General features: G+C 43.9%; 1 protein-coding gene across 1 annotated transcript in view; it reads right to left on the reverse strand.

Moving 5' to 3' along the window:
- LOC129866955 (SH3 and multiple ankyrin repeat domains protein 3-like) overlaps positions 1 to 17,500 on the reverse strand; it is a 269,385-nt gene extending 251,885 nt beyond the window's left edge. The window contains exon 1 of the mRNA XM_055940012.1: positions 17,078 to 17,500. Within this exon, the coding sequence (XP_055795987.1) occupies positions 17,078 to 17,140 (63 nt within the window). The 5' untranslated portion in view covers positions 17,141 to 17,500. The remainder of the gene's footprint in view (positions 1 to 17,077) is intronic.
- Between the last annotated feature and the right edge of the window lie 9,589 nt (positions 17,501 to 27,089).

A 27,089-nucleotide genomic window follows, 5' to 3' on the forward strand; every position in this document is an offset into this window, starting at 1 on the left:
CTAGTAAGTTACAAGTTTACGAATGCGATTACAACTACAAATTAGTTTTTTATTCATGTTCACAACTCATCAATTACACGTTTGATAATGTGTTTACGACTACAGATGTGTTGTAATGTGTTGACAACTACAGATTATTCTTTCATGTTCACAACTCATCAGTAACATAATTGCAAATTGTGTTTACAACTACAAATCTATTCTACATGCTCAAATCATTATGTCAATAATTTAACTTCATAGTTTTCACCCTCTAAGTGCTTGTAGATGACGTTGAGTGGCATCCTCCACCACCCTCTTGACTCTGTAAGCAAATTGCAGGGGGTCCAGGGAGTTCTCAACCTGACAAAGTACTGTACATCCTTCTTGGCTAGCTTCTCAAATTATTTCATTACCAAGGATGTCAGTGCCACTGTTCTGAAGTCATTTAGCACCTTAGGGAATTCGCTTTGGCCATAGGAGCTTCCAGAATTAGGAACGTTTCACTGAGTTGCTCTGCACATGACTTCAGTACCTGTCCACCACTGTTGTCTGGTCCTGGGCTCTTTTTAACTTTGGTCTATCTGAATCGGCAGGTGACACTTTGGATGCTAAATTCCATCTTGAGAGTAGCAGCTGTCCTCATACACATCTCAGTGATTTCTCCACTGAAGTACTGATTGTCAAATCTGAGATTGAAAAAACATTTAGCTCATCAGCCAGTTATTTGTTTGAGTTAAAACCATCAGCCTGTATCACCTTGATTCCCTTGTCTTGTAGCCCAACCATAGTTATCATTATTTCAGTTTGGCCTTCTTGATTTCTGATCTCACGTCAAATCTAAATTCCCTTTTAGCAGTATCATTATTATACAATAAGCACTTCAATGACTTAGTAACTCAAGGCTTGTTGTTGGGATAGATAGTTACACTTTTGCTAGAAATCACTGTATCTTCATAGAAGGAGATATAACTGCACATCGCATCAGTGAGTTCATATATACCGTCACTAGTCTTGAAAGACAGTCCAGAGTGCTGTCATTGGCCCAAACCTTCAATTCACGTTTTTGTGCTTTCTCCCTCTTCAGCACAGTCCTATAGATATGCACAGTATCGTGGTCAGATGAGCTGAGCGGAGCTCTCACTGTGGACTTCTAGGCCCCTACGGTCTTGTTATGGTTTCTTGGGGAGGTGACATTTAAGTAACTCAGTGATTTCTTTAAATTACAGAGATTAGAATTTCCTAAAACAATAGCGGGGGCATCGGGAGATAGAGATTGCAGTTTTTGAGTCATAGTATAAATATGATCACTTTAGTGAGAACGTAAACGACTGTGATGAATATTTGGGGGAACTCTCCTGGGAGATAGAAATGTCTTATCGACACTGACAGCAGTTCAATATCAGGTAGACATAGCCTCTCTCTGACACTTACATTATTGCACCATCAGCAATTGATTTACAGGCAGACTAGGTCCAGTCAAAGCGGACACCCAAATCCGTTTATCTCCAAAGATGAGTCCATATCTGAGTCAGTGAGTCTCAGAGAAAGCCATACAACAGGCATCTTATTCCTCAAGGATTGCATGTTCGCCAGGATTAGAGAACGTAAGGAGATGCGGTTAGCCTGCTGCTGATGTTTAATCCGTAATCGAACACGTGAACACACCCAGCCTTTTCACAGTTCCAATAATTAGTCCATTCATCGGTGGCCAACACATTGAGTTTTAGAAGAGAGTCCACAGAATTGTTCAGGGATTTCTCCACCAAAGCCGGGCGATCCCACAGTAGCAGGAGCTCCAGTGAGTATTGTTTTCTGTTTGTTTGTGAGTGGCGGAGTTCATGCAGGCCTGTGGTGAGATTCAGTATAATCCACCAAATGAGTGAAACAAACAATCTCATCAAAAACATTTAGTACATTTGCTGGACAAAACTGGACAAAAACTGACTCACTTTGGACTTTACAAACAAAATAGCTACAGAGAGTGTAACAAACCCGCAGACACACAAATACCTGCCTCCGTTCACCATCTGGAGCCGCACCCACTCCACTTAGAGCCATTAGTACCTTAGTACTTTGTGATAATATGCAAACTATGCTGAATTCAAAGCTGATGTCACCAAAAGCCATACAGTCATTGGCAAAAACATTATTCATTCACTGTGTCTCACTCTATTCACATTTTATAAAATAAGAGATTGCTTCTTATATGCAAATGCTGTTGATCAGTACAATAAAACAAGTCCCAAATGGAAGGGAAACAGCCCCATGAAAATAGATCAAATACTCAATCCATGCACACTCCATTGAATATTATGAATACGTCTAGGCAACATCTTGATTCACCTAGTTTATCAATAGAGATTTACCATTCAAATAAATTATTACCATTATGTTGTTACAGTTGAAGTTTACATAGGTTGGAGTCATTAAAACTCGTTTTTCAACCACTCCACAAATTTCTTGTTAACAAACTATAGTTTTGGCAAGTCGGTTAGGACATCTACTTTGTGCATGACACAAGTAATATATCCAACAATTGTTAACAGACAGATTATTTCACTTATAATTCACTGTATCACAATTCCAGTGGGTCAGAAGTTTACATACATTAAGTTGACTGTGCCTTTAAAAAGATTGGAAAATTCCAGAAAATTATGTCATGGTTTTAGAAGCTTCTGAAAGGCTAAATGACATAATTTGAGTCAATTGGAGGTGTACCTGTGGATATATTTCAAGGCGTACCTTCAAACTCAGTGCCTCTTCGCTTGACATCATGGGAAAATAAAAATAAATCAGCCAAGACCTCAGACAAAAAATTGTAGACCTCCACAAGTCTGGTTCATCCTTGGGAGCAATATCCAAAAGCCTGAAGGTACCACGTTCATCTGTATAAACAATAGTACGCAAGTTTAAATACTATGTGACCATGCAGCCGTCATACCGCTCAGGAAGGAGATGTGTTCTGTCTCCATGAGATGAACGTACTTTGGTGCGAAAAGTGCAAATCAATCCCAGAACAACAGCAAAGGACCTTGTGAAGATGCTGGAGGAAACGGGTACAAAAGTATCTATATCCACAGTAAAACAAGTCCTATATCGACATAACCTGAAAGGCCGCTCAGCAAGGAAGAAGCCACTGCTCCAAAACCACCATTAAAAAGCCAGACTACGGTTTGCAACTGCACATGGGGACAAAGATCAAACTTTTTGGAGAAATGTCCTATGGTCTGATGGAACAACAATAGAACTGTTTGGCCATTATGGCCATCGTCATGTTTGGAGGAAAAAGGGGGATGCATGCAAGCCGAAGAACACCATCCCAACCGTGAAGCACAGGGGTGGCAGCGTCATGTTGTGGGGGTGATTTGCTGCAGGAGGGACTGGTGCACTTCACAAAATAGATGGCTTCATGAGGATGGAAAAGGATGTGGATATATTGAAGCAACATCTCAAGACATCAGTCAGGAAGTTAAAGCTTGGTCGCAAATGGGTCTTCCAGCTGGACAATGACCCCAAGCATACTTCCAAATTTGTGGCAAAATGGCTTAAGGACAACAAAGTCAAGGTATTGGAGTGGCCATCACAAAGCCCTAACCTTAATGCTATAGAAAATTTGTGGGCAGAACTGAAAAAGCGTGTGCGAGCAAGGAGGCCTACAAACCTGACTCAGTTACAGCATCTCTGTCAGGAGGAATGGGCCCAACAAAATTCACCCAACTTATTGTGGGAAGCTTTTGGAAGGCTAACCGAAACGTTTGACGTTAAGCAATTTAAAGGTACTGCTACCAAATACTATTTGAGTGTATGTAAACTTCTGAACGACTGGGAATGTAATAAAAGATATAAAAGCTGAAATAAATAAATCTCTCTACTATTATTCTGACATTTCACAATTTTAAAATAAAGTGGTGATCCTAACTGGCCTAAGACAGGGAATTTTTACTAGGATTAAATGTCAAGAAATGTGAAAAAGTCAGTTTAAATGTATTTGGCTAAGGTGTATGTAATCTTCCGACTTCAACAGTATGTAGTTAGATTGGAAAAAACTAAGTGAATTGAATAATTGATTAATTCATGCCTCAATGTCTGTCTCTGAAATATTTACATAAAACATGTCAAATGTAATGATATTGAAATCAAAAGATCTCTCTGGATCAAGTGCTATAAAGTGACCTTGGGTAATAGCCTTTCCTTTTTGGCTATGGTATGGTTCTGGTATTGAGTATCTTAGCTAGAGACAGACAAAATATCGATTCACCGATATTATCAGCCAATATTATCAGCCGATATTGGCTTATTTACGCTATCGGTATCTGCCCTGTTCACCGAGAGAGATTCCCTGCGAACCCAGGCATTTCACGTAAATACATTCATGACTTCTTACTCAAAGCGGGCGGCGGTAGTGCAAACCATATGGTTACTGAAGGTGAGAGTAGTTTCTGAATATACCAATGTTAAGTGTCTCTGTCCCTCTCTCTCCCTCCTCATCTCTTCTTTAAAAAGCAGCCATGTTTCTGTCATTCTGCTAAATAAGGTTTTTGCAGATGCAAGGAGGTTACGACTGTTCAGAATGATGATATGATACGAGGTTATGACTACAAGTTGACTGTTTATAGACGTGACAGGTAAAGAGATTTTAGAGTTTAATTTGGAAGATGGTAACTCTTTAAAGAACCGCTCTCGTGGTGCCCCAGATCCTAATGAGATAATTGCTATATGATTAATTTAATCAGGTAAAAATTAAACATAGTTAGTTAATTAGATAAATAGCAGTCTTCAATAATGTTGAAGTCAAGTCACGGCAGAAGTAACCAAAAAAGTGTTTAACAAATCTAAATATATTTGATATTCTTCAAAGTAGACCATTTTTGCCTTGATGACAGCTTTGCAAACTCTTGGCATTCTTTCAACCAGCTTCCTGAGGTGGTCACCTGGAATGCAGGTGACAGATGGTTTGGGATGAGTTGGACCGCAGAGGAAAGGAAAAACAGCCAACAAATGCTTAGCATTTGTGGGAACTCCTTCAAGACTGTTGGAAAAGCATTCCAGGTAAAGCTAGTTGAGAGAATTCCAAGAGTGTACAAAGCTGTCATCAAGGCAAAGGCTGGCTACTTTGAAGAATCTCAAATATAAAATATATTTTGATTTGGTTAACACTTTTTTGGTGTCTACATGATTCCACGTGGTAATTTCATTATTTCATAGTTTTGATGTCTTCACTCATATTCTACAATGTAGAAAATAGTCAAAATAAAGAAAAACCCAGGAATGAGTAGGTGTGTCTAAACTTTTGACTAGTACTGTATAAACAACCGTGGACAGCCCAATTTACACACGCACGCACGCACGCATGCACGCACACACACAAAGAGATTGACACACAGTAATAAAGCAATCTCTGCTCCAAAACAGGCCAGAAGCTAAGGAAACATGGAAGTTACAAGTTATGTCATTATCGCCCCCAACCCACTCACACACAGTCAAACCCAAATACACACACTGTCAGATTTGAAGGACATGATCTCGCTATATAGCCTTCAAATAACCATTAAACTCTCTCACTCTAACCAATCCCCCCTCACACACACACACACACACACGCACTCACCCAGACACACACACGCACCCCTATCCTCTATCCTTCAAACCGCCTCTCTTCTCCAATCACTGACAGGCGAGACAGCTCACGCCAAACAGACCTACTGTTAATGTCAGTCAACAGAGATTCAAACACACACACAAGCATGCACACACACACACTGTTTTGGAGAAAGTCTGATTCTCAGTCTCCTGCTCTCTCCACTCCAATAAGAAGCATATACAGTAGGAGGGTAGCGTATTACAGTATAGCAGTAAGTTGAGGTTTCAAGCCAATAGAGGGAAGAACAATATTACATCAGTCAGAAGAGCTTCTACAGCCTTAGGGGGTAACCCACAATCCGCAGAGAAACGGGGAGAGAATTCTGTTACAAACTGCCACATATTGTGAAACTTGGGGTGAGGCGAGGGGGGCAGAGGGGGACAAGGGGAGGGCAGCATAAAGGTAGAAGACTGGGAGAGAGGCACCATTCTATTGCAGATATATCCTAGCATCATGCACTGCACATAAACATGCCTGTGCTGTTTAGCTCTAGTGGTGTACTGCAGATCATGGACTGATCAGAAGGTGTAATTGCCTTGAGCTCTCTACATTTTTCATTTGACATTTAGGTCATTTAGCAAACGCTCTTATCCTGAGAGACTTACAGTACTTTTTGTCTAGTCCCATCTATAACACAGTAGAGTTTAATTATTGACTGAGAGATGATGTAAACCATTTCAGGTCAAAACCTTTACACTATTTCAGTTACACTCCAAACCCATAGTGTAGCTGATGTGAGAGTGCCAGTATCATCAGCTTCTAAAAGTAACGCTGCTGTTTCAGTATCAACAGTTTCAGTCCATTTCGGTCCTCATGTTACAGTGCATGTAGTGTACCCTTCCGACCCAGACAGTTTGACTGAAGTTAAATCTGTCACAGACACACACACACTCAGAAATCTCCTGGCGGTGTGTGTCTCCTCTTTAGTAGGTACCTCACGTCCCCTGTTACTATTTTTAGCTTCATTCACAGCAGCTTGTGGCACGAGACAAAGCTTCCATCTCCCTCCCAACTCTCTTCTGCTTTTCTTCATCTCCCTCTCTCTCCCTCCAAACTATCCCTACATCCATCTCTCCTTTTCTCCCTCCCTATGCTTAATTGCTAAATGTTGTCCAGAGAGGGAGCGATGACCCAGCATAGCTCAGTGTGTGTGTGTGCTTGTGTGTAGGTGAACACTACATTGGCAGCCTGCAAAGGAGAAGGCTAGACAGAGCACCAGACAAAGTGATGCATGGTGCAGGAAAATGGAAAGAAAGAACAGACGTTTGAGCCAGAAGAGGATACCCACATTGCAACCGGAACAAATGCTTGCTCGTTATACAGATGACGTCACACAAACCTCCATCTGTGAAACAGTCCTTACAACATGCCTGTAATCTTTCTCTTCATCCCTCACACACAGCAGGGTGTGTTTAATCTTCATGTACTGTACCATAATTAGTGTGTTGGCTACCTAATTTCATATATGTGTGTTTGTTAGAATGTGTGCTCGCTCCTGTGTGTGCGTGTGTAACGGATGTGAAATGGCTAGCTAGTTAGCGGTGGTGCGCGCTAATAGCGTTTCAATCGGTTACGTCACTCGCTTTGAGACCTTGAAGTAGTGGTTCCCCCACTACTTCAAGCCGCGGCTTTTGTGGAGCGATGGGTAACGATGCTTCGTGGGTGACTGTTGTTGATGTGTGCAGAGGGTTCCTGGTTCGCGCCCGGGTCGGGGCGAGGGGACGGACTAAAGTTAATACTGTTACACATGCATTTGTGTGTTATGTCCATCTATATGGCTTAGTTGGACCCGTTCAAAAATGGACCTGGTGCTTTCCCACTCTGACCTGATATGCAGAAATTACTTTTGTAAATATAATAACCCATTCCTAACGGACCCAAGGACTAGACCCGTTTCGTATAGACATGGTTGGATACAGAACCGGTCCGATCCGAGTGAGGGAAGCAGAAGAAAAGTCATAAAGCGTGAGAGGAGGGAGAGAGGTGCTGCTCTAGCAGGCAGGGGAGGGTCTGTACTGTGAGCGAGTGACAGGGGGAACAGGGAGGGAGAGACAGCAACCAACCAAGCCGACTCATGTTATAGTAGAGTAATAGCTGCCATAGCTAGGTTATTTACCATCAAATACGTAGTACCTGTCTTAAGTGCATCAAACCGGGAGAAGCTAGTTAAGCTACGTAGCTCACGTTAGCTAGCTAGACTAATTGAGACTGGAGTGAATGCGCTTTCTCAACGTACAGTTACAAATAGCAAAAGCTCCATTCACAGCTCCATTCATTCCATTCAGCTCCATTCCTTCTCCTTTAACTTTTAATTGTGTCATTTTAATTCCATCTTCCACTGATTGGATATCTCCTACCTTTAGCCACACACAGAGCTACATGCACAACACTCCACTCTCGTAAAACGCAAGAGCAGCAGCATAAATTATAAAATGCCTCTCTCTCTCGCCTACTGCAGCAGTAGTGTTCGGATCTGTACGGGTCATTCCAGGCAAGTCTGTTAAAATTACACATACCCGAGACCCGTGACAATCATACCAGATCCGAGCCAGACCCGTAACATTATTTAGGGTCCCGGGTATTTGGGTACAGGTGGATCTGTAAAAACCTCTAATCTGGCAGTGTGTGTAGTTGTTGGTTCATTACTTAGACTACTGCGTTATGAAATTAGGGCTTGTCGTGTGTGTTTGCATGCGTGTGTGTGCATGTGTGTGTGTCTGTGTAGAGCATCACCGCCTGGTTAGGCAACTGCTCGGTATCTGTCCGTAAGGCTCTACAGAGGGTAGTGCGTACGGCCCAGTACTTCACTGGGGCCAAGCTTCCTGACATCCAGGACCTATACTTGGCGGTGTCTGAGGAAGGCCCAAAAAATTGTCAAAGACTCCAGTCACCAAGTCATAGATTGTTCTCTCTGCTACAGCACTACAAGCCGTACCTGAGCGCCAAGTCTAAGACCAAAAGACTCCTTAACAGCTTCTGCCCCCCCCCCCCTCCCCTTTGTTTTTACGCTGCTGCTACTCGCGGTTTGTTATTTATGCATAGTCACCTTACAAATTACCTCGACTAATCTGTACCCTGCACATTGACTTGGTACCGGTACCCCCAGTATAGCATCGTTATTGTTATGTACATTTATTGTGTTACTTTTTGATTTATTCGATTTTCTTTTCTGTAGTTTACTTAGTAAATATTTTATCAACCAACAATGCAGTTCAAGAAATAGAGCTAAGGGTTTGTAAGAAAGCATTTTTCGGTAAGGTTTAGGGTCTGTTGTATTCGGCGCATGTGACATATATCATTTGATTTGATTTGAGTATGGCTTTGTTCATAGCCAGAGAATCTCAGAGGTCTCTGGGAATTCTCTGTATTCTTTGCTTCTCCTTCCTTCTGTATCCCTTTATTTTCTCATCTTAATTTTCTCTCCCAGACAGAACCACACAGCATGCAGTGTCTGAGCTTCAATAGGCCAGATCATTTCAGCTAGACAGGCAATAGCATGGGAAAAAAACTAAGACTGAAGTCAATGCTATAGTTTACATTGAGTGCAAAAAATCCCCAGGATTTTGCAGAAAATTCAGGAGCTGACACAAATGGGAATCAAGCCCACAGCATACATCTCCTAATCCAATACCCACAGCAAGATAATATGCCAAGAGAAGACAACATCTTTATATGATTAATATATTCAGGGGTATCTAATGGCCGAAATTGCATGGTAACAATAATAAGACTTAATACCACAACCATAAGAATTATCACATAGTCAAACAGTCTCTCATGTGTCTTCTAGAACAGATTGACCAGCAGTAGCAACAACACCAGGGCCTGATCTCCGAAAAGCATCTTAAGGCTAAATTCATTGTTAGAACCTTCTTAAATCTCTGAGCTGTTTCCCAAAAACATTGATATTAACGTTGCACTTGAAAACACTCGTAATCTAGCGCCTGGGGAAATATGAGAAATGATTCACACGTAACATCATCGACTGTTCAGTCAGTTGTAATGACGACTTGGAGCACACAGATGATCGTATTATCACATGAATTCTTAGAATATTTCTTACGATTCTGTTTTAATGTCAGGAATGTAGTGGGGGGAAAAAGTAGATAATGGGTAAACTACAAACTCCATTGGGCGATTAAGATAAGACAAACAGCCACTGATATAAACCAACACGTATGACATTGTTAGAAGTGAATTGTTTGCTTTTTTGGTTGCATTTGAATGCAGGCCTCTAGGGAAGCTGACTGACTGTATTTCTAAGCAACTATTTCAGTTATGCACTCATTCTCCAAGAGTTGATTTTTGTTTGTTTTGGGGATTTCTGTAGACACTGAAGAAGTTGCGGAACGATTTTAAAATTGCCTCGCAACACACTGTCATCAGTGTCTCTATACACTGAGAAAAATATATAAATGCAACATGCAACAATTTCATTTTTTTTTCGGAGTTACAGTTCATTTAAAGAAATCAGTCAATTGAAATAAATTCATTAGGCCCACCCCCGTCTATGGATTTCACAAACATTCCCGCAGGTGAAGAAGCCGGATGTGGAGTCCCTGGGCTGGCGTGGTTACACGTGGTCTTTGGTAAATGAGGCCGGTTGGATGTACTGCCAAATTCTCTAAAATGACATTTAAGGCATCTTATGGTAGAGAAATTAACTTTAAGTTCTCTGGCAACAGCTCTGGTGGACATTCCTGCAGTCAGCATGCCAATTGCAAACTCCCTCAAAACATGAGACATCTGTGACATTGTATTGTGTGCACATTTTAGAGTTGTGTCACGCCCTGACCTTAGAGAGCCTTTTTATTTCTCTATTTGGTTAGGTCGGGGTGTGATTTGGGTGGGCATTCTAGTTTTTCTATTTCTTTGTTTCTGGCCGAGTGTGGTTCCCAATCAGAGGCAGCTGTCTATCGTTGTCTCTGATTGTGGATCATACTTACAGACTTTTTTCCACCTTTAGTTTGTGGGATCTTGATTTTGTGTAGTGCCTGTGAGCACTCCAGTCGTTACGTCTCGTTTGCTGTTTATTGTTTTTGTTGGTGAGTTTCATGAAAATAAACATGTGGAACTCTATGCACGCTGCGCCTTGGTCCGCTCATTTCAACGAATGTGACACGTGGCCTTTTATTGTCCTCAGCACAAGGTGCACCTGTGTAATGATCATGCTGTTTAATCAGCTTATTTATATGCGTGGATAGATGAACTTGGCAAAAGAGAAATGCTGTCACGCCCTGACCTTAGATATCTCAGTTTTTCTTATATTTTGGTTAGGTCAGGGTGTGACTAGGGTGGGTACGCTAGTTTGTATGTCTAGGGTTTTTGTATGTCTAGGGGTTTTGTATGTCTAGGGGTGTTGTCATCTAGGTGTATTGTATGTCTATGTTGGCCTGATATGGTTCCCAATCAGAGACAGCTGTTTATCAATGTCTCTGATTGGGGATCATATTTAGCTAGCCATTTACCTTTTGTGTTTGTGGGATCTTGTTCTATGTTTAGCTGCCTGTCTGCACTATTCGTATAGCTTCACATTTCGTTCGTTGTTCTTTATTGTTTTTGTTTAAGTGAGTTTCTCTTTATGAAAAGTATGTGGAACTCTATGCACGCTGCACCTTGGTCACATCTTTACGGCGATCGTGACAAATGCTCACTAACAGAGATTTAAACAAATTTGTGCACAACATTTTTGAGAAATAAGCTTTTTGTGAATACGGACAATTTTGGGGAAGTTTTATTTCAGCTCAGGAAAAATGGGACCAACCCATGTTACATTGTCACGCCCTGACCATAGAGAGCCATTATTTCTCTATGGTATAGTAGGTCAGGGCGTGAATAGGTGTTGATCTATTATTTATATGTCTATGTTGTGTTCTAGTTTCTTTTTCTATGTTGGTGTTTTGTATGATTCCCAATTAGAGGCAGCTGCTAATCGTTGTCTCTAATTTGGGATCATATTTAAGTAGTTTTTCCCACCTGTGTTTGTGGGATATTGTTTATGTGTAGTTGCATGTTAGCACTCCATTGTCGTCACGTTTCGTTTATTCTTTATTGTTTTGTTGTGTGGTTCACTTACTTTAAATAAATAAAGATGTGGAACCCAGATCACGCTGCACGATGGTCCGAGGATGCTTCCAACGATCGTGACATACGTTTTGATTTTTGTTCAGTATAGTTGCCTACGTGAGCCTACTCTGCCTGTGCCGCGAAAGGGAGGAGTTAGCCGTTTGAGGGAGTGATGAACACATACTCCTGTATCTGTGAGAATCAGGGTTTCCGCTCAATGCAAGACGTTTCGATCTGTGGTGTCCACTGATCGATTTATAAGCAAAGATGTTGGTCGGAACAGGTACCACAACCATGCAGGTCTCCAAAACGGGGGACTTTATATCTAAGAGGTTTAAGAACACCTTCCTAATATTGAGTTATACACTCAAACCGGTGTGCCTGGCACCTACTATCATTTACTGTTCAAAGACACTTAAATATTTTGTCTTGCCCATTCACTCTCTGAAAGGCACACATACACAATCCATGTCTCAATTCTCTCAAGGCTTAAAAATCCTTCTTTAACCTCTCTCTTCCCCTTCATCTACACTGATTGAAGTGGATTAAACAAGTGACATCAACAAGGGATCATAGCTTTCACCTGGATTCACCTGGTCAGTCTATGTCATGGAAAGATAATGTTGTGTATATTTTTCACATTATATTTTCAGATGATAAACATGTAGTTACGGCCCTGGTTGTATTAGAGCATGGTAATGAAAAGGTAATGCCTTGTTATATAATTACACTCTAGCATCCTCACCCTCTTCCTTAGTGGATTCTGCTAAGGAACCTTATCCAGGACAGCTAGCTCATTCATTCTTAGAAAAACATATCAGAGTCAATTCCTTTCTCAGTGAATTCATATCACACACTTTAGTAACTCATGATTCATCCATTCATCATCTGAAGGGGCGGTGACTAAGGATTACATTTTGCTTTTCTTTATTTAGTTTTCTTCTTTTTAAAACCAGACAACCTCATAGTGAATGGGTGAGTGTGTGGGAGGGACACACCATTGAGCAAACTACTGTAAAGCAGGAAACACCATTTCCATAATTGTGCTTCCACTACTAGGCTTTGTTGCCTTTGCTGAACTACTGACTCAGCTTGACCCACTGGTCAGACATTTCCTAAATCTCCTAACGGTTAAGATAAAGAAATACATTAGGATTATGGGGAGCCCATACAACCAGAATGGGAGATGTAACAGTCACTTTGGCCTTGGGCTCATACAACACTATACTGTTATAATGCCATTGGGCCTTCAGTGCTATACTGTATATTCTGCTGTATATTCTGTAGTAGTAATGATGTGAAAATTTTAACAGTTACGTATCGGGATACTATTTTTGATAATATATCTTATCGAACCCATTCGATGCTACCAGAATATAATTTTGCCCTACAGTAGTAGGCTGTACCTGCACCAAAACCCCAGTATTTTTCCTTCTTAGCATGTTCTCCATCTTCTTTTTAAATAGGAAGCCAATTAGTTTTAAACACTTCGATTTCCATGACTGATCAAAACTCGTTCTCATGCCTTCATCTTGTCCCTCTGAAGCAGACATATGGTGAGAAATATGGTTGGAGCATTGAATCGCAATAAAATCACAGTATGAAATTGCAATTCATATAGAATTGTGAGAATTGTAATACATATTCTATCGCTACCTAAGTATAGTGATAATATTGTGAGGTTCCTGGCAATTCCCAGCCCTATTTACGGTAAATAGAGTTCCAGGTCACCACCTTTCATTAATAAGCATGCTATTACACATGACATACCACAACATGCCATAGGAGTAACATTTCATGTTAAACAATCACACCTGGGATAGAACTACTCTTGTGTAAAATATCCCCATGGCATGGGATACCTATTGCATGACTCTCTATATAGACTTTTCACAAAAACAGAAATTATATTTTCTAACCATTCCAGTGCAGATTGATTTGAAAAGGGTTAAAAGTAGCACAAGGCTAATCGATTCCATTAAACATGAATCACCTTTAATACAACCTTCTCCAACCTCTAAGGCCCCAAACAGCCCTGCAGTGGAGAGAGAGAGCGATGACGATGAGGGAATTCCCTGTCCTTAATGTTCTCTCCCTCCATCCTTTTCTCTTTCTCAATCCCTCCACCCATCCCTCAGTCTTAATTTCTCTAATTTCTCTCAATCTCTTTTCTCTCTCTCTTTCGCTTTTCTCTCTCGGTCTCTGTCTATATATGTCCTTTTATGTCAGTCTGCCAACTCAGGCTCTGAGTACATCTGGCTGGTGAGAGAAGAGAGAGAAGAGGGGACATGGAAAATGGGCCTGAAACACACACAGCCTTATCATCTGGACATCTGCTTTGTCCCCTGCCACCTTCTGCCGCACACACACATGCATGCAGGAACATACACACGTGTACGCAGGCACACACGCAGGCGCACATGCATGCACACACATGCACACTAACACATGTAAGATCCCACACACATGTACTCACACACACAGTAGTTCAGAGAAGGGGTTCTTGAATAGTGAGGTACGAGAAATGCTTGAAGGGATTTGAACGGTGGTTCTGCAGGTATTTAGCCAGCCAACATCCAACAGTAGGAAGCACGTAGAGAGCCAGTGGCATTTATTCATGGATGCGAAGGGAAGCCAGGCTTCTCCCAAAATTTGACCAATAAAAAAATAAACATTAAATAATGTATCTATCATCCCTGTCTTTCATAATTTTCCTTCAATTCACAAGTGGCCGAATCTATCTCAACAGAGAAAGCGTCCGATCAAGTGAAACAGCTCCCCTCTGTCTCAGTATGTGTAGCCCATGTATCTGATTCTGTCTGGTCAAAAAGAGTATGACATAATTGCCGCCCGTAGCATTGAATTCAATAGCAGCAGAAGTCAGCAAGCATTTGTCATCAATGATAAAACAAATTATAAAAGAATAGCCAATCATCGTTGGGCTAACTAAAAAATATATTGTTTTGTTTTACCCCTTTTTTCTCCCCAATTTTGTGTTATCCAATTGGTAGTAGTTACAGTCTTGTCTGTAGTCTGTAGTTACAGTCTTGTCTCATCGCTGCAACTCCCGAAGGTCGAGAGCCGCGCGTCCCCCGAAACACAACCCAAACAAGCCGCACTGCTTCTTGACACAATGCACATCCAACCCGGAAGGCAGCCGCACCAATGTGTCGGAGGAAACACCGTACACCTAGCGACCTGGTCAGCGTGCACTGCACCCGGCCCACCACAGGAGTCGCTAGTGCGCGATGAGACAAGGATATCCCTGCCGGCCAAACCCTCCCTAACTCGGATGACGCTGGGCCAAATTGTGCGTTGCCCCATGGACCTCCCGGTCGCGGCCGGCTGCAACAGAGCCTGGGCTCAAACGCAGAATCTCTGGTGGCACAGCTAGCACTGCGATGAAGTGCCTTAGACCACTGCGCCACCCGGGAGGCCCAGCTAAACTAAATTGAGGTCAACTGTGAATGGTCCTGGTGCACCAAAGAAAGTGTCAAGGGGAGCCAGTTTGGATTCACACCAATCACATCAAAGGCAAAACGTCATTGACATAAAAAATGTTTTTGTGTCATTGTCCTCTGGTGGCTAGCTAGCTAAAATCATCCCTTTCCTAAATGAGTGATGGATGGAGATGGGTATTTGGATTTTATATGATTATAACGGCTATTCTGATCCAACCATTAATTCATACATTGTGCCCCTGGCCTGAGAGGATGGAAATTCAATATAGAAAGCTGACGTTAACTAGCTTGCTCATAATTGCCCATACGAGAAATCCAGGTAGCCTAGTCTACTACAACAAAAACTAAAAGTGTGTACTGTATGACAGTCAGACAGTTTTGGCAACATGAAAGACAGGAACATGGCATTTGCGCACACACGCGCATACACAAATCAGTACCATGGAACGCCACATGATATTTAACTAACGTTGATTGGACTAAATCGTTTTTGGTATCTTTAAGATGTCACTGTATTAGACTAAGCATAGGCTCAAGAGTTGATTTGATGATGTTGAAATGGTGATGTTGAAATGGTGCTGGAATATTGGAAGCAGCTCCTGTTTTCTATGCGGCTTGTGGTAATTATCAATGGTTCTAGACCAATAGTTGTTCAGTAGTCTTAAATATCTGAAACATTAACTTGCTTTACCATGCTTTAGGTCATGTAACTGTTTGTTACATGCAATATTTGCTTTGTGTAATTCACCGGTCAGATGTTGCTCTCCGGTTTTGTGATGAAACAATTGTGTGGCTGAATTTATTGTTCCCTGTGTGACTGTTATCTTTTTGTCGTTTCGGCCTTATTATATCACGGTGGCAAACTAACAAGTTATAAAGCAAATAACGCAATTATCACAACACATAGGTTGTAATATGGCTTTTCCTGGCTTGGCTTCCTTGGTGATTTTACATACGAACCGCCACTGTAGAGAGCCAGAGCCTGGGGGAACAGGCCTAGGATACCATTCAAAGCCTGGCACAGTCAAGCTTCCTCCCAGGGGACATCCCTATACCCAAGCCCCAGGAAAAACACACACACACACACACACACACACACACACACACACACACACACACACACACACACACACACACACACACACACACACACACACACACACACACACACACACACACACACACACACACACACACACACACACACACACACACACACACACACACACACACACACATGACCGACACTCAGACAAATACACACGAAATATATACGTTTTACAGTTCAGAGAGAATGTAACTCTCTTCTCAGTTTCAAGTTGTATTAGTCGTACGTTTACGTCGTTCTCTCTGCTCTTTGAATTAACAATGCCACTCACAGCTCTTCTCTCCACCTTTACTTGTTTCCTTATACTTTTCTCTCCCTACCTCTCTCCCACCCTCCATTTTCCCTCCCCCTTCCTCCGTCTCTAAGTGCCCAGTTGTCAAAGTCGGCTGCAGCTGAGCTAATGAAGACATTTGAAGAGATTTATTATCGAGAGAGAAAGAGAGAGATAGAACAGAAGAGAGAGAAAGATAGAATAGGGGAGATGGAGCGAGAGAGACAGAGAGAGAGAGCGATGGAGAGGAAGATATGGAGAGAAAGAGAGGGTGCAAGCAATCCGAAGAGCAAATTAACAAATAGAGTAGGCGAGAGTGTATATACCGGAGAGAGAAAGGCAGTGAAGGCGAGAGAGAAAGAGGGAAGGGCTGATGAAGACTGAAAGAAAAAAGTCTGCAGAGAGAGATAATAGGGGGAAAAGAGAAAGCGATAAAGGGTATAGAGGGAGAGAGAGATCCGACAGAACGGTATAGAGAGAGAGGCACCAGGAGCTCTCTCCCTCAGTAACAGTAGCAGTCCAACAGTATGAGTGACGCTGTAACTCACCGTCTGTGCCAGGTCTGGTATTCCAATGCGGATCACCAGAGTGTTGCCCTGTGGCTCCTCCATACCTCCTCCTGCACTGGGGCTCCGCTCCCGAGCGGGACGGAAAGAGAAAACACCGACAGAAACAGGAGCGCCGCTGTCCTCTTCCTGTGAGCTGCCGCTGTCAGAGCTGGCCCCCTGGCTGCCGTTGGTGTGTGTGTAGGGGGGGGTGTGTGAGTGTGTGTGCTAGTCCTGCTGTGGAGAGTTGGGTGGCTCATGTTTGCCGGCTGCAGGACGCAGAGGCATGCTCCGTGTAAGGGGCTCTCTCTGCGCTCGCTTTGTCCACACACACACACACTGCTCTCACTCGCTGGCTCACGCTCTCGCTAGACACACACACCACTCGCACCGCACATCACTCACCTGGGAGAGAAAGACAGAGGGAGAGAGGTGTGGAAGGGGGAGTGAAAGGGAGATGGGGAGAGGGGAGGAAACGGGGGGCAACAGAGGATCAGAGGATGAAGGGGAGGGAGAGAGGGGAGGAAACCATGTTAGATTTTGATAAGCAACGAGAGGATGTGTGACTGAAACTGAGATGAGATGAACAGATAACTGCAGAAAGGAATAGATAATTACTTCATGGTGTAAAAATAATCTTACTCTGTATGATTTAGTAGAAGATAAACATAATAATACAATCTCCAAATGGCATACATACTTTGATATTCATTCATTAAATAAGAAGCAAACTTCTGAAATGGAGATAAAAAGCAGTTCTTTTTGAGGAGAAGGTGCATTTCTGAGTGGATCCTTCAGTCACATTTAGGCCCAGCATGAGACCCAGCAAACCAAAATTGGTTCTATGTTCTAATAACACAAAAACTGTCCAGTCGTGCTGATGATTATACAATGTTTGTATAAAACGTTCTCCTGATGTTGCAAGAATGTTCCTAGAACACATTTCATCTGTTCTTTAAATGTTCCCAGAATGTTTCATTAGGTTGTGGGAACAGTCTGAGCACATTGTGGGGTCATCACAAAATATATGTTCCCAAAACACAAAAGCTGTCCAGTTGTGTGGATGATTGTAATATTTATTTTCACCTGATGTTACAAGAATGTTCTTAGGCCAGAACACATTTTTTTCTGTTATTAAAAACATACCAGAATGTGTTTTTTAGGTTGTGGGAACATTGTGGGGATATGACAATAGATATATTCCCAAAACACTATAACTGCCCAGTTGTGCTGACATTCAGGTAACGTTTGTATCTGGGTGCAAAAAACATTCCTTTTATGTTGCAAGACTGTTGACACAACAGCCTTTCTGAGTTCTATAGGTTCAAAGAATATTTAATTAGGTTGTGGGAACAGTGTGGATACATTACAAGAGACAGGTTCCCAAAACATAAAATATGCTCAGTTGGGATGACATTCATACAAAGTTTAAATTATGTTGCACAGAACACTCCTAAACTGTTGCAAGACTATTATTGTGATATTCACGAAGGTTGCACAGAACATTCCAATAATGTTGCACAACGTTTCTAAATTTCCAAGTCAGTTTTTATGACGTTCATAGCATTTTGTCTAATATGGTCTGAGTTAATGACGTGATGTTAGTCACAGGGTCTCTCAATGTCAGATCGATGGCGGTACTCTGTAGGCGTTAACTTTCAATCCTCCCCCTGCTCTGCCTCTCTCTGATTGAACCACTCTGCTCTGCCTTTCTGTTGCAGCACTCTGCTCTGCCTTTCTGTTGCAGCATTCTGCTCTGCCTCTCTCTCTGTTGCAGCATTCTGCTCTGCTCTGCTCTGCCTCTGTTTCTGTTGGAACACTCTGCTCTGCCTCTCTCTCTGTTGGAACACTCTGCTCTGCTCTGCCTTTCTGTTGCAGCACTCTGCTCTGCTCTGCCTCTGTCTCTGTTGGAACACTCTGCTCTGCCTCTCTCTCTGTTGGAACACTCTGCTCTGCCTCTGTCTCTGTTGGAACACTCTGCTCTGCCTCTCTCTCTGTTGGAGCACTCTGCGCTGCCTCTCTCTCTGTTGGAGCACTCTGCGCTGCCTCTCTCTCTCTGTTGGAGCACTCTGCTCTGCCGGAGCACTCTGCTCTGCCTCTCTCTCTCTCTGTTGGAACACTCTGCTCTGCCTCTCTCTGTTGGAACACTCTGCTCTGCCTCTCTCTCTGTTGGAGCACTCTGCTCTGCCTTTCTGTTGGAGCACTGCTCTGCCTTTCTGTTGCAGCACTCTGCTCTGCTCTGCCTCTCTGTTGGAGCACTCTGCTCTGCCTTTCTGTTGCAGCACTCTGCTCTGCCTCTCTCTCTGTTGGAGCACTCTGCTCTGCCTCTCTCTGCTGGAGCACTCTGCTCTGCCTCTCTCTGCTGGAGCACTCTGCTCTGCCTCTCTATGTTGGAACACTCTGCTCTGCCTCTCTCTGCTGGAGCACTCTGCTCTGCCTTTCTGTTGCAGCACTCTGCTCTGCCTCTCTCTCTGTTGGAGCACTCTGCTCTGCCTCGCTCTCTCTGTTGGAGCACTCTGCTCTTCCTCTCTCTCTCTGTTGGAGCACTCTGCTCTGCCTCTCTCTCTCTGTTGGAGCACTGCTCTGCTCTGCCTCTCTCTCTGTTGGAACACTAGGCTCTGCCTCTCTCTCTGTTGAAGCACTCTGCTCTGCCTCTCTCTCTGTTGGAGCACTCTGCTCTGCCTCTCTCTCTGTTGGCGCACTCTGCTCTGCCTCTCTCTCTGTTGGCGCACTCTGCTCTGCCTCTTTCTGGTGGAGCACTCTGCTCTGCCTCTCTCTCTCTCTCTGTTGGAACACTCTGCTCTGCCTCTCTCTCTGTTGGAACACTCTGCTCTGCCTCTCTCTCTGTTGGAACACTCTGCTCTGCCTCTCTCTCTGTTGGAACACTCTGCTCTGCCTCTCTCTCTCTGTTGGAGCACTCTGCGCTGCCTCTCTCTCTGTTGGAGCACTCTGCGCTGCCTCTCTCTCTCTGTTGGAGCACTCTGCTCTGCCGGAGCACTCTGCTCTGCCTCTCTCTCTCTCTGTTGGAACACTCTGCTCTGCCTCTCTCTGTTGGAACACTCTGCTCTGCCTCTCTCTCTGTTGGAGCACTCTGCTCTGCCTTTCTGTTGGAGCACTGCTCTGCCTTTCTGTTGCAGCACTCTGCTCTGCTCTGCCTCTCTGTTGGAGCACTCTGCTCTGCCTTTCTGTTGCAGCACTCTGCTCTGCCTCTCTCTCTGTTGGAGCTCTCTGCTCTGCCTCTCTCTGCTGGAGCACTCTGCTCTGCCTCTCTCTGCTGGAGCACTCTGCTCTGCCTCTCTATGTTGGAACAGTCTGCTCTGCCTCTCTCTGCTGGAGCACTCTGCTCTGCCTTTCTGTTGCAGCACTCTGCTCTGCCTCTCTCTCTGTTGGAGCACTCTGCTCTGCCTCGCTCTCTCTGTTGGAGCACTCTGCTCTTCCTCTCTCTCTCTGTTGGAGCACTCTGCTCTGCCTCTCTCTCTCTGTTGGAGCACTGCTCTGCTCTGCTCTCTCTCTCTGTTGGAACACTAGGCTCTGCCTCTCTCTCTGTTGAAGCACTCTGCTCTGCCTCTCTCTCTGTTGGAGCACTCTGCTCTGCCTCTCTCTCTGTTGGCGCACTCTGCTCTGCCTCTCTCTCTGTTGGCGCACTCTGCTCTGCCTCTCTCTGGTGGAGCACTCTGCTCTGCCTCTCTCTCTCTCTCTCTCTCTGTTGGAACACTCTGCTCTGCCTCTCTCTCTGTTGGAACACTCTGCCTCTCTCTCTGTTGGAACACTCTGCTCTGCCTCTCTCTCTGTTGGAGCACTCTGCTCTGCCTTTGTTGGAGCACTCCTCTGCCTTTCTGTTGCAACACTCTGCTCTGCCTCTCTCTTTTGGAGCACTCTGCGCTGCCTCTCTCTGCTGGAGAACTCTGCTCTGCTCTGCCTTTCTGTTGCAGCACTCTGCTCTGCCTCTCTCTCTGTTGGATCACTCTGCTCTGCCTCGCTCTCTCTGTTGGAGCACTCTGCTCTGCCTTTCTGTTGCAGCAATCTGCTCTGCCTTTCTGTTGCAGCACTCTGCTCTGCCTCTCTCTCTGTTGGAGCACTGCTCTGCTCTGCCTCTCTCTCTCTGTTGGAGCACTCTGCTCTGCTCTGCCTCTCTCTGTTGGAACACTCTGCTCTGCCTCTCTCTCTGTTGAAACAGCTATCTGTCCCTCTCTTCCTCTGGATGTGAATGTGTACAATATGTACGTGTACATTTGTATGGTGTTTAAATGGATGAACAGTATATGTCTATATACACTGAGTGTACAAAACAAACACATGCATTCCTAATATTGAGTTGCACCCTCTTTTGCCTTCAGAACAGCCTCAATTCATCGGGCATAGACTCCACACAGTGTCGAATGTGAACACTCTGATCTGCCTCTCTCTCTCTGTTGGAACACTCTGCTCTGCCTCTCTCTGTTGGAGCACTCTGCTCTGCCTCTCTCTCTGTTGGAGCACTCTGCTCTGCCTCTATCTCTCTGTTGGAGCACTCTGCTCTGCCTCTCTCTCTCTGTTGGAGCACTCTGCTCTGCCTCTCTCTCTCTGTTGGAGCACTCTGCTCTGCTCTGCCTCTCTCTCTCTGTTGGAGCACTCTGCTCTGCCTCTCTCTCTCTGTTGGAGCACTCTGCTCTGCCTCTCTCTCTCTGTTGGAGCACTCTGCTCTGCCTCTCTCTCTCTGTTGGAGCACTCTGCTCTGCCTCTCTTTCTCTGTTGGAGCACTCTGCTCTGCCTCTCTCTCTCTGTTGGAGCGTAAATATTGTCTGTGTCAGCCATCAGGGGCCTGATGAGGACATGGCTCCCTGATGCCACTCCTCTTCACATCAACAACATATCTCTCTCCCTTCTCTCTTCCTACAGTAGTCATGTTCTTCACCACAAATAAATAACATTCAGCATCCATATCTATCATCAGCTCTTTCCTAACTGTGTGTGTTCTCAGGTCTCTCTGGTTCCACTGTAGTGTGTGTAGTGTGTGTGTGTGTGCGTGTTTTCTAGCGGTGCATCGTCTCTTTGTACAGGAGTCTGTAGGAATCACACTGTATTTCATGAGAAGTTAATATGTAGCTGAAACACCAGCTTATTATTTGCCATAAGTGTCCTGCCCTGCAGAGAGCTTCACAGAGAGGGGAGGATTAAAGAGCTCTATGGTCCTGGCTGCACCATGGAGACGTCACACTGAAGAGGCAACTACAGGATGGAGACTAACCTCATTTTGGAACAAATGGAAAAAGGTGTCATGCCCCGCTTCGTCCTCAACTTTTCCTAAATACGTTTATATAACACACTGTCAGTGTTAGAATCTTAATATCACAAACAGAACTGGAGTTATAACCACTTTTAGGAGGGCATGACATTTTTTGAATGGTTTTCCCCCGTTGCCCCTCCTTCCCCTGGGAGCAAGGCCTGCTCCGCTCCTTCTTCCAACAGCTGATAGTGCAGTGCCCAGTTGATAATCACCCTAATCATTTCCTTGAAGCTGAACCTAAACTATACTGAAACTAATTTCACACATAACAGATTCAATAAAAAATAAAAAGTATGATGGGGAGAAACGGGGAGAAAGTGTGAGCTGTTGAGTGAGGGGAAGCGAAATATCCATAATTATGTAATCACCCTTTCCGAATGAAGAACAGGGCCATTCTATTGTATTGATCCATTTAAATTATAATCTTAAAATGGTATCTACATCTACTATCTACTTGGAGTAGGCTACACAGTGAGAGCTTGTGTAATTGTCCATGCTGAATGCTTTCACTATCTGGGTAAATATCCACACCAGGTAGTAGGTGAGTAAGAGAATGTGGTGATGGGGCTTGTGGAACCTTAGATTGGCAAGAGGAGAAATGTCTGTTCGGCACCATGGACGAAGTGAGATGGGAGCTCCCTCCCTCTGCTCAAAATAAGGGACCTGCACAGCGGCTGTACTCCACAGAGGTGCAGAAAAATTACAAGAAGAAAAAATAAGAATTTGGATGTTACCCAAGGCGTTCATAAACACAACCAAATGAGTATTTTTGCAATAGCATATATGAAATGTTTTAAGTACACTGTTAGAATGTTGCATTCAGAATGACTGCTCATCAGCTTGATGGGGGGTCCATTGAGGGCCAGCGGTTCTAGTGATAAAATAAAGTGATGTGGGTTAAGGAAGGCAACTTTTCCTCACTGGGTGTTTATTTGCTGTGATTTTTGCAAAGTACTGTACATGTGGGAAGTGTTAGCAGAAAACACTAACTTGGTAACACTAAATTTCACCTTCCATAAATCATTCTGGACATTCGTTGCTGCTTATGACAGATGTTGCCTTGGGGATGTTCTTGACAAGAAGTTAGCCATGTTTAGATAGAAGCACTGTTGTCAGTGGGACACCATGTGTCATAACATGCGTCTTATCGTGCATGACAATATGATGGTATCTAAAGTTCAATGAACTTTGAAGCTTTAAAACCATAATACATGATATACAGTTGGTCTGTAGAGTCAGTGTCAGAGGCAGCTCTGTTCCCCAGGCGTTAGTTATCCTGACCCCACAGTGTGTCTGCAAGGTGCTGCTGCTCATTTTTCGCTGCTCTCTGCTGGTCGATCTGCCGGTGTAATCTCGTTAACGGTGGTGCGGCAGCACGGAAGGTAGCCTACCAGTAGGTAATACACCGGGGACTTAGCAGATCAGTCAGCCGTGCACTTCAGGTGGTGAGAGAAAGAGGCTCTGTGCAACCTGTAACCCCTTGGCTTTTTCTCCCATCCACATCCTGAGGTAAATTCTGCTGACTCTCATCATTCCTCTCGTGATCAGAGACTGATTCAGACCAGGGACACCAGGTGAGTGGATTCTCTGGCCAATCAGTGGCAATAATCACTTAATTTCTGGACTTCCAGGCTATACTGCCCATCTCCTGTCTATTTTCTGCAGTTGGATAATAATCTGACTAACTCTTCTTCCCTATTTGCAGGGGAATGTTGTCCAAAGTGCTTGGGCTGGAGCAGTAGGATGTCCAGACAGTACACAATAGAGACTAGTCAGAAGGATTTCACCCTCCTTGCATCATACTATACATATTTAGTGCAGTAGCTGCCAAGAGCATTTTTTGAAGAACATTGTGGGAACAACAAGTGTGTTTGATAGTGAGAGGAGAAGATAAATGGCAGCAGTAGACAGTGGGATCATACACTATGATTTGGACGGTGGGAAGCATTGGGGGGCATAAAAAATACCTGGAGTAAGTGGTTGAAGATGGGGTGGTGTTGAGTTGTAGAAATGGTACATATTGACTAGCCTACTGTACATGTTAGCGTAGCCTTCATGTATTACTGCTACAGCTAAGGACTTTTGGAAGTATAGGAGTGTTAGTGGAATTAAATCATTCCTCTAATGTACTCATTAATTAAATTCAATCTGTCTATTTATAAGAATTTATAAGATACTAATTAACATAAAATAGACAGGATACAGTCTTATTAAAATTTGATAATAGGGTTTATTCTCGGAGCACGCTGCCATTTGATCATAAACACAGGTTTATATACAAGATATGACATCATAGGTTACAGAAGTCTCATTTTCCTGACAAATAGAAAACAGGTTCAAAAGTTCATTCCAACTTCACAGGGCACTCATATGACACACCATATAATCATTTATCCTGAAGGCTCACTATAATTTATTACCACTTTAGCAGACAACTCAAGATAATGGAAGACCTAAAAAGTTTATCTAAACACCTCAGGGCTAAGTTGGGTCAGTTCAACCATAGTTTAACGACCCTTTCTGCTTATTTTATGACCCACAACACAAATCTCTTTTCACCAGGCATACAGAGTTCAATTTGTTATAGTTTTATCTAAAGCTAGAATTTGTTTTAACTATTTATTAACAAAAATCCTAACAAGGAGTAATTTGACTGTAGTCAACATACTCTCAAGCCCAATGTTCCACAACATCATGAGGAATTCTAAACATACCAAACACACCCTGCCTCAACCCCCAGAACTATAGCCCTACCTCCTGCCCCCTCTCTTTCTCTCATCCCCTATCTATATCTCTCACCCCCTCTTCCTCCTTCCCTCTCTCTCCAGCCCTGTGAAAACAACGTTAATTATTTATGGCGGTGCCGAGTGGAGTGGCGTGAGGAAGCAGCGCAATGTATGCACTCTAAGATGTCTCCTTGGCTCCAGAGGGCCTTCCAACTGAAGGATTATAGGAGGAGAGTCACAGCATGACAACTGGCCCTTCTCTGCCGACAGCCCCAACACAGCCTTAAGACAGCCTGGCTTAACACAGCCTTTACACAACCAATAGCACAGCATTAACTCACCCCTAACACAGCCCTAACACACCTCTTAACAAAGCCTTAACACCAGTGGAGGCTGGCTGAGGGGAGGACAACTCATAATAATGTCTGGAACAGAGTCATTCCAGCCATTCCGCTCCAGCCATTACCACGAGCTCGTTCTCCTCAATTAAGGTGCCACCAACCTCCTATGCCTAACACAGCCCTAACACATCCTTAACATAGCCCTAACATAGCCCTTAACTCAGCCCTAACACAGCCTTAACACAACACTTAACACAGCCCCAACACAGCCATTAACAAAGCCCTAACACAGCCTTACACATAGCCCTTAACACAGCCCTAACACAGCCCTTAACACAGCCCCAACACATACCTAACACCCAACAGAGCCCCAACACATTCTTATCACAGCCCTAACACAGCCCCTACACAACCCCAATACAGCCCTAACACAAACAACGCCCTAACACAGCCCCATCATAGCTTTCACATAGACCCAACATAGCACTAACACCAACACAGCCCTAACACAGTCCTATGTTATCCCTGCCTTGAATGGAGATATTTGGGATGGAGGGAAGGGAGACAGGGTGTCGGATGGAGTGGATGAGAGAAAGAGGAGGAATGAGTGAGGAAGGGGAAACGGGAGAGAGAGACAGAAAGAAGTGTAAAAGAGAGAAAATTGTGACAGTGACTGGTTTTGACAGCCCTTGCAGTCATTTAGCCTGTGGGCTGACTAGTGAATGTGAAAGTGTTTACGCCTCCCCTAAGAGCCTGCTTCACATTGCTCTCCGCTGGTCTCCAACAGATGTTACATACATCAGGCACACATACAGGTCACCTAGGGTCACATTAACCCACTGGACCACCTTTAGCTTATCCCTAGGCTAATAGGCCCGGAAACCATGATATGCATGTCAGAGCAGTTTTAATGCAATGCTATCACCATACAGTGCTATCTGAAGATGTCCACAATGAGATTAACTGTGGATGAGCACAGCACCAGCATAATCTGAATACACTTCAGGCTATTTACTGTGAAATTCTATTGTGTTGTTTGTAGCTACATCCCTAGTCCTGTGATATTGTATGTACTTGGCTACACCATGACTGTAAAAACCATTGATCGCTAAATCCAGAGAAATGAGGGACCATGTAAAAACTGTCACAAAATCCTGCTAAAAGGACCATCTAAGGTCTCCCGATTGGTGCAGCGGTCTAAGGCGCTGCATCGCAGTGCTAGCTGCGTTACTACAGATTCTGGTTCAATACCGGGCTGTGTCGCAGCCGGCCACGACCGGGAGACCCATGAGGCAGTTCACAATTGGCCCAGGGTCGTCCGGGATGTCCTTGTCCCATTGTGCTCTAGCGACTCCTGTGGAGGGCCGGGAGCATGCACGCTGACACAGTAGCCAGGTGTACAGTGTTTCCACTGACACATTGGTACGGCTGGCTTCCTGGTTAAATGAACATTGTGTCAAGAAGCAGTGCATCTTGGCAGGTCATGTTTCGGAGGACACACGGCTCTCGACCTTCACCTCTCTTGAGTCCGTATGGGAGTTGCAGGGATGGGACAAGACTGACTACCAATTGGGGTAAAAAAGAAGCACAATGTAAAAATCGTTAGCTGGTATGCCCTCACCTGTCTGAGCGGTTGGCTGTGAATGCCCACTATAGTGCTGTTCAGGTCCATCACTGTACTC

The sequence above is a fragment of the Salvelinus fontinalis genome, chromosome 12, assembly GCF_029448725.1.
Source record: "Salvelinus fontinalis isolate EN_2023a chromosome 12, ASM2944872v1, whole genome shotgun sequence".
In the NCBI taxonomy this organism is placed as follows: Eukaryota; Metazoa; Chordata; class Actinopteri; order Salmoniformes; family Salmonidae; genus Salvelinus; species Salvelinus fontinalis.